The sequence below is a fragment of the Diorhabda carinulata genome, chromosome X (assembly GCF_026250575.1).
Source record: "Diorhabda carinulata isolate Delta chromosome X, icDioCari1.1, whole genome shotgun sequence".
In the NCBI taxonomy this organism is placed as follows: Eukaryota; Metazoa; Arthropoda; class Insecta; order Coleoptera; family Chrysomelidae; genus Diorhabda; species Diorhabda carinulata.
The window spans coordinates 45,498,818-45,507,695 of NC_079472.1; the positions used below are offsets into that span (position 1 = coordinate 45,498,818).

Sequence of the window (8,878 nt, forward strand, 5' to 3'; positions counted from 1 at the left end):
TTACCTAAATTTGTAAAATATTCCAATAAAATTTGAAATGTTTTTTTGCACAGTATCAAAGTATTTTGATAACGACTGGAAGTAGTTGAAACGTCAACATTTTTTTCTGTCTCAAAAATTATAAGAAAAAACTTTTATAACAGAAGAGACCTAAAACCCGATTTCCATTCAATTCTCTCGTGTTCTGCCTTGTCTGCCCCCGGGACACAGATTGTCTCGAATTTGGGAGTTAAGCTACTAAATCAAAATGGCGTTCTTCTCAGTAATCTACCTTAGTAGCCTATTACAAAAACCAGTTTTTTCTGAAATTAGCAATGATTCAACTCTGACAATTCAGGAGAAATGGGATCAGATTTTCACTAATGCCAAAGAAGCGTACATATTAGGACGCGCTAATACAGTTGTGCCCTGCGTATTGAGTTTGCTTCTTTCTAACGCCAATGTAGAGAGTGTGTTTCCCTCATATGCTGTTCAAACGAACGAAGTTCAGAAACTGCTGCAGCGTGGATTTGATAGGAGGCCAACTTCTCATAACTTTGGATGTATAGATGACTTGCACTGATTCTTTGTCTAATTTTGAAGCTTGCCGCCTGGTTAGGTTCCTTCCTACGTAGGCAGTCGCAGCGGTAGAACAAAAGCGACAGAATTTAAAACCAATATATAAGCATAAGATCGTCGTAAGTGGCTGACATGAGCGAAGCTTTGGCAGCGTGCGTTACGAGCTTATTTTGAAATTACCAATCATTTTGTAACTTGCCACTGTTGTTGCTCGCAAAATGCAGTTGTTCCTGCTGGTGTCGTCAACGTCATCCGCGTTTACAGCGATAGTTACCGTATTTTTTGTCGTCCTGGCCCTACTCAGTAGCATTTTGCTTCAAATTTATGTTGCTTGTGTCGCCAGTCCACGTATGGCATTACAATTTTCAACATTTTGGTGAACGTAGGACCTTAGTTACTGCTAATAAATTTCGGAAATAGATAAAAGGTGCAGTAAGTGATATGCAATTGAAGAGATTGAATAATGGCAATGAGAGCAAAATCTGTGTTTTAGGATCACTATCAGAGTTTGCATTGCAACTTTGTGGTCATACAAATAGTGCAGTCCGCCATAATGTGCCGGTTTTTGAAAAATATACTATTTCTTTCGAAAAGGTGGCTGGTTCCCTCAAGCAGATAAAATAATATAATATAATTTTATTACTATAATTTGTAAACACAAACACAGCTTATCCCTGCTTATCCCTGTACGAAATCTTTTTCAATGATTGTTCCGTATATATCGATATAATCCCTAATAAATATATATACATTAACTTGCACATTTCATTCTATTCATTTCCCGAACTTTTTCTTGAATCTGCAATTCTATAATTTGTCTATATTTATCACCCTGTCCGAGTCGATCCATTTCTTCAAGCCACTCTTCACGTTCCTTAATTTCTTGTACCACTAAAAAACAATAAATAAAGGGGTATATCTTTGAATATCGCACTGATTGATATAAAGAAAATCGCGACGCTTTAATTTATAGAAAAGATATGGAAAAATTTGATTCCAACTACCATACTTAATCACAAGAGCTTCGAAATAATAGATTATATATATATATATATATATATATATATATATATATATATATATATATATATATATATATATATATATATAAGCTTTACGGCGAGTTTCAACTGAAAAATAGTAATCGATTATTTTCGATTCCTCGAGTGGTATTCGTTACGATGATATATTAAATTTGTGATCTTCACATAATACCGAAAACTGCTATTCCGAAGCTGTTTATAGCGATTTGTGACTTTTTGAAAAAATTTAAAATGTGTACAATCGCAACACATATTGTTGAACCCACCGAAAAAACCCAAATGATCGACAAGCATATAGTTTATCTATACTCCGTAACTATGACTGATCCTATGATTGATCCATTAGTAATTTCTATTGGCTAATGTTATTACGAATTATATAACCTCTCGAAATACATAAGAAATTCCTTAAAGGCCGATTCATGAACTTGACTTTTCGTTTGCTGTTACAAAATTAAAAACATTGAAATGGATAAGAATATTCATAGTTGCCGTTTGACGTCGTCGTCTGTCGTTGGTGACTTTCAACATAAACGAATTTTATCTTTTCCCGTCGTCCGTTCGTAGCAACTTTAGTAGCAATAGAAAGTAGCCAATCACATTCGTTTGTCACGTGATTTCGCCTAATGATACCAATAAAAAAGCTCTTCGTTATTTTCCATAATATCGTCTATAAATACCGTATTACAAACGAAAACACAAAAATATCATGAAAACAAAAAGCTGTATTCAAGTCAAAAAGAATGACAAAATTTTTAGGTTAACGGTAGGAACCTGAAGTTTATGATATATACAATAGACGCCAAACAACTAACATCACCTACGAACGACAACGGCAAACGGAAAGTCAAATTTATGAATCGGCCTTAAGTAACTTGGAAGATTATTCAGCTGAACCAAACTGATTCAATCCAATCCAATCCAATCACATAATCCAAAATGATTGTGTGATTGCGCTACTTAATATTTCAGTTTCTTTACGACTTACAATCAAAATTCAACAAGCGGGCTGATCGAATTGAGTAACCTGATACAACTTGCAAACCTTATTTTCCGAAGCATGAAAATCTTTGAAACGGATAATTCAAAACAAAAGGTTGTGTATAACTAGGAAACTACAAATTTCGAACCATCTAGAAAACATAATCCTAAGTATGTTCCAAGCTTATACAGTTTAGTTTGTTCAATTCTACTTACATTGATCAAATCTATTCACTTCTTGTTTTGTTTCCTGATTAACTTTTTTCTCTATGACTTTGGATTTTTTAACCACTATCTCTCCGTTGAATGCCATCTTGTTCTGTAGTTTCTCCTTCTCTTTTTCCCTGTCAAATAAACAAGGTCGTGGTACATACCGTTCTCTTTCGTAAACTCCGGAATTTACTATGTCATTCTTGGATCGTTTCTTCGAACTACCCGGTCTTATAGTTACTTCCGGCAGCTGGTGACGAATTTTAGATTTTGAAGGAAAAGGCTCGCCGGTTCGCAAAAAGTAATTGTTTTTCTTATTTTGTGAAAGAGTCATTTTACTTTCTTGTACCAATACTGTAAAAAAAAACGTATGGTAATTCACTGTAGTTAGATTCTTCTATACCCCGTTATGAATTATTTTTTTCTCATACAAAAATTGTAGTGAATATTATTTGTCATACCAGTACAATATTGCGTTTTCTTACCTTAGATACTATCTATATAATGGCAATGTGGTGCAAGGAGAGTTTTCGATTTATTTATTCTTTATTAACAAATTATATATTTAAATTCATAAATTATTTGATTATATTTACATAAGATTAAAATTCTGGGAGGCTCATAGCTAAATTTCCCGGAGCAAAGTTGACTCATGTTTCGTTGTCTCTGCCCCTAATTTCTGTAAAATTCTTGAAACCTCGCTGTTGATTATAGACTTGGTGCTAAAAGGATTGCCAATGTCTTTTAACGAAATATACTCGCAATCTCTTATGAGTTTAAAACTCTTCATTTTGTCTTTATCGTCAAAGGTGAAAATTATTTTTTTGTCAGATTCAGTTTTTGACACTATTACAAATACTGATTTTCTATATTCTACAGACGAGTATGTGACTAACATATTCATAAGTTCTGCCGCCGAAATGCACCAAATATACTCACTAAATAATAATGTGACCTACAGTAAAACATATCATTTGATATATCATGATATACAATGCGGTCCATATTTATGGAGTAAATTCACTTTTACCGTTATTATGTATAAAAAACATGAAACTGGTCGATTTTTATTCTTAAATTGACAATTTACAGCATGAAAATTTCAGCAGCACCTCCTCCTCCTAAATTATAAGCAACCTCTCGAAAATTTTAATGAGAAATGGGGTCGTGTGGCACCTTGATGGAAAGGGATTTTAGCAGTATGAAGTTTTTAAAATTTGAGAAAATTAATTTTTAAGATGTAAAATATTTATAATGTCAATATAACAAAACTTTGCATAGAATGAAGATAATAGTATATCGTACAATATTTAGAATGTAATTTTCAATGTACTTTACGATTAAATTAAATGTTCAAAATGATCACCATTCACTTCTTGATGATAACCGAGGCAATTATGAAATTCTCGTACAACATTATGTATGACCTCAGAGGTTATTTTGTTAATTGCTTACGTTATCCTATCTTTTAAATCAGCAATATTGTGTGGCCTATTAAAATATACTTTAGATTTTGAATAATCCTATAAGAAGTAATAGAGAGGAGTCAAATCGGGGGATCTAGCCGGCCATTTGATCAAAATAGATCGATCTATCTCATTTGGATAATTAATATCAGGAAAAAGTCTTTGTAATGTAGGCAGTAAGAAGTTAATCAAAAAATTATATATATATATATATATATATATATATATATATATATATATATATATAGGGTGAGTCAAGAGGAGCGCACCAAACTGTAGGAGTGAAAATAATGTAAAAAAACTCATATGTTCTTATCCGATTTTCATTTGTTCAAGTTATGGAATAATTAAAAATGTTCATCTAGCTTTCCACTTATATCTGAATTTTAACATTATCAAAGTATGCCATGTTCGAGGCTCAAAGGCATTTGATAATTCTGACGTTTTGATGAACTGTCAGTGTACAGTGAACAGTAACTGAACTTTTAATTTCGATTTTATGTGATTGTTAGCGTTGCAAAATGCCAGATCCTTATTCAAATTTTGAATATGCAAATATGATTTTTGTTTATGATTTCTGTAATGGAAATGCTACAGCTGCTGCTGAGGAATATCGTCAACGTTTTCCACACCAAAGGTATCCTGATAAAAACGTATTTATTAGAGTTTTTAATAAATTGTGCGAGACTGATAAGCTTCCCAGTGCTAACATATTATCTGAACGCGCTTCTCGACAAGGTTTGGTAGAAGTAAAAAATATTCTGCCTCTAGTAGGAGATGCAACTACTAGCTCACGGAGAATTGCCACTCAATTGGGAATTCCACAAAAAAGGGTGATAAACATACTCCACGAACAAGGCTTATATCCTTATCACGTACAGAAAGTACAGCACCTACAACCAGAGGATTACGCTAATCATCGTGTTGTAACGAGTATACCCATTACGGATGAAGCTATATTTACCCGTGATGGCATTAATAATACTCGTAACTATCATGTATGATCGGACGAAAACCCCACGCAACAGTCGAAAGCAATTTTCAACATCGGTTTTCTGTAAACGTGTGGTGTGGTATGGTTGACAGTTATTTAATTAGCCTTTTCATTTTGGAGAATTGTCTCACAGGAGACAACTACATAAATTTCTTACAAAATTAATTACAAGGCCTACTAGAGGATGTTCCTGTAAATATTAGAATGCAGATGTACTATCAGCACGATGGAGCTCCTGCATATGTCGCTCGTCAGGTCAAGCAACATTTGAACGAATGTTTTTCAAGGAGTTAGATTGGTCGCGGAGGTCCCATTAATTGGCCTGCATGATCTCCAGACCTCAAACCACTAGATTTTTGTTTATGGAACTAGATGAGAAATGAAGTCTACAAAATAAAAGTGGGAACAAGGGATGCACTAATTAGACGAATTGAGAATACTGCAGCCCATATTAAAGAAGAAAGAAATGAATCAATTGGGAGAACGCTCTTCGTAGACGAAGCAGTCAATGGCGGTATTTTTGAACATTTATTGAAAGAACGCTTTTATTAAGAACATTTTTATGTGATAATTTGTTTATTTGTTAATATGCTATAACTTGAAAACAAATAAAAATCGGATAAGAACATATGATTTTTTTTACCTTATTTTCACGTGTATAATACACTCCTAGAGTTTGATGCGCTCCTCCCGACTCACCCATATATATAAACCTCACCATTAACGGTCAATAATTTTATTGTTAATGATACTACCCCCAAACGTTCACTTTTTTAGGAGATTGAGTGTGAGACTCACACATCCAGTGAGGATTTTCTCTGTTCCAATGGCAAAAGTTCTGTTTGTTAACCGTTCCGTTTAAATGAAATATTGATTCATTAGAAAAAACTATTTTGTTCATGAACTGCAAATCTGCGTTCGTGCTGTCCATCATCAATTCACAGAATTCTTGCCTTATATCAGAATCATCTTAATTTAACTTCTGAACCAACTTAATTTTGTAAGGGTGGTTTGCTTTATGCAAAACTCTCAAAATAGATAATTTACTTACATCATTGTCGACAGCAAGTTCTCGAGTTGTCTTAAGCGGATTTTCCTCAATCTCTATAAATACCTCTGACTTTTCTTCTGCAAATTGAACATTTCTACCTGGTTTTTCAATATTTTTCACATGTCCAGTTTCACGGAACTTTCTTTTAATCTTGCTGTAGACTGCCAAGCGTGTTAACCAGGGTATTTATTATTAAAAATTTCACCAGCTCTTTCTGAGTTCTTGTTTCATTACCACAATCAATCATAATTAAAATACCTAAATGACAGCAGCCTATTAGATTCAATTCAATTGTTTATTTGGCTTTTTGACTAATATTTTAGTATCTTCAAAGACTTTTTCCTGATGCTTAGCAGAACAGATACGATAATACATGATTATTTCTAAAGTATATTTTATTAGACCAGACAATATTGCTGATTTAAAAGTTAGGATAACGGAAGAAATTAATAAAATAACCCCTGAGGTCATACAAAATGTTGAACAAGAATTCCAACATCGCCTCGGTTATTGTAAAGAAGTGGATGGTGATCATTTTGAAAATTTAATTTAATTGTAAAGAACATTGAAAAATGCATTCTAAATATTGTTTTTTCTCAATTATGATTGCACTGAATTTTAAAAACTTTATGTTGCTGAACAGAAGCCTAAAATCCTTTTCCAGTAAGGTGCCACATGACACCATTTCTCATTAAAATTTTCAAGAGGTTGCTCATAATTTAGAGGAGATGCTGGAGGGGATAATATTTTCATACTGTAAATTGTTAATTTGAGATTAAAAATCGATCTGTTTCAGGTTTCTTCAACATCGTACACAATAACGCTAAAATCGAATTTACTCCTTACATATGGACCGCTATTCCACTCACAAAGACCTCGAGGAAAATTTTTCGTATAAATCCCAGCTCGAAAGTGTTGTTAATGTTTTCAAACATTGAGTATAAGTTTCAAGATTGTCTTTATGACATCCTTCGTTGATTTTTTACCTTGACGCAGAGAAAATTTTGAGACTGAAATTAAATTGGAAGAATATTTATTGTTCAAAACAAACTGGTATGTCATAAAAGTTTGTATGCACCACGAGTACTAACTAACAACTACCTTCCCGCAACTGTCGCCTTTAATACATAAACATTTACTCACTACCTACCCTTAATATATAAACATACATAGATATACGTACTGTTAGTATATTTATAAACTTGGAAATTCCATTTTATAAGAATGTAAAGGTTTCATTTTATTTCCAATAAAATAATCTGAAACATGTCAGCACATGAAATGGTCCGTTTTGATAAAAATAATATAGCAAAAATTAAAAAAAGATTCATATCATGTCATAAATCCAAACGCAAAATTAATAATAAAGCTGAATCGTTTTGTAGGAATTATACATAAATACTCACGTTTAATGAATTCATGTTTTTCGGGAGTATATTTGCATTTGGCTGGTTGTAAGAAACCACCTTTAGGAATATTCTTACTGGGCCATTCCATTTTTAGATAACGACTTCCTTTTTAAATAAAATTGGAACCAAGGTGTGCATACATATACAATATACATTCAAAATCTATTGGACTCTCCACCAGAATCAATCGATACTTATGAAAGACCGTGTCAGGAAAACTATTATTGCTATGGTAACTTGTGTAATATCTGTCACTTTCAGAGTAAATTTAATCAAAAGATGTCTGAAATAGATACAAAACCAATTACTATCTGTATAAAAAAGTTGGTTTCCTGGAACAACCAATTGTGTTCAATATCCGTTATAGAATTAGAAAGTGGTAGAATGCAAATTAGCAATATAAACCATATATAGGGTAAATATTCGAACTGTGGTATTGTACTGTACATATTATATATTTTGAGATACAAAAAACTACACGTCTTTTAGGAAAATGATTTTATTTTTGCTCAAAGTAGATAATACATACCTAGGTACATCAATGAACTTTTTTTCTCTAACCAAAGCTTCCAGAAAGTCATTTATCTTTGACTAAACACAACAGAACAACTTAACGTGTCGATAATTTCGCGAAATTCCAGGAATTATTGCGCATACGTAACAGACATAAGATTATACGTGCATGAGTAGCAAACATAATATCGTTTAATTCGAAATATTATTATATGCACATTAAAACATGTGAAAAACAGTTCAAGTGACTGTTTCATGTTATGTGTATATCGTATAAAATGTAGTGTATTATAAAAAAACGTCATATAGATTTGGCATTATTTTTTAACTAAAGCTGAAGTTTGTATGTCTGTAAAATACTTATGAATAATAATGTATTGTACATGGGATTGTTTTGTTTTATAACCGACAACGAGTGACAAGGCTCCTCAGTACTACTTAAGCAGTTGGATTGAGGTTTTTGGCAACGATGTCAAAAAGCTCTTGTGTCACTGTCTAACTTAACCTACCCTACCCAACCTAACCTAACCTAACAGATGATTGAAAATTGCACTGGCAAAATTAATTTATTCAATATTAAACAGCCTCAGAGAACCTATTTAAATCTGTTGAATTTTCAAAAGGAATTGTAAATCTGAATTTTACTAAATATC

General features: G+C 32.6%; 1 protein-coding gene across 1 annotated transcript; it reads right to left on the minus strand.

Annotated features, from left to right (window-relative positions):
- Positions 1–1,265: 1,265 nt before the first annotated feature.
- Positions 1,266–8,483, minus strand: LOC130900437 (UPF0193 protein EVG1 homolog). Its single transcript, XM_057811053.1, has 4 exons — positions 8,242–8,483; positions 7,710–7,995; positions 2,799–3,146; positions 1,266–1,449 (listed from the first exon to the last, which is right to left on the minus strand). Exons 2-4 carry the CDS (start codon positions 7,798–7,800, stop codon positions 1,310–1,312), a joined length of 579 nt encoding a protein of 192 aa, XP_057667036.1. The 5' UTR covers positions 7,801–7,995; positions 8,242–8,483; the 3' UTR covers positions 1,266–1,309.
- Positions 8,484–8,878: the final 395 nt, after the last annotated feature.

Excerpts from the sequence above, each read along its gene's own strand:
- LOC130900437 (XM_057811053.1), bottom strand. The coding sequence starts at position 7,800 with ATGGAATGGCCCAGTAAGAATATTCCTAAAGGTGGTTTCTTACAACCA. Across the intron at positions 3,147-7,709 it reads AAAACATGAATTCATTAAAC|TATTGGTACAAGAAAGTAAA; the intron begins GTGAGTATTTAT and ends TTTTTTTTACAG. Across the intron at positions 1,450-2,798 it reads AGTGAATAGATTTGATCAAT|TGGTACAAGAAATTAAGGAA; the intron begins GTAAGTAGAATT and ends ATTGTTTTTTAG.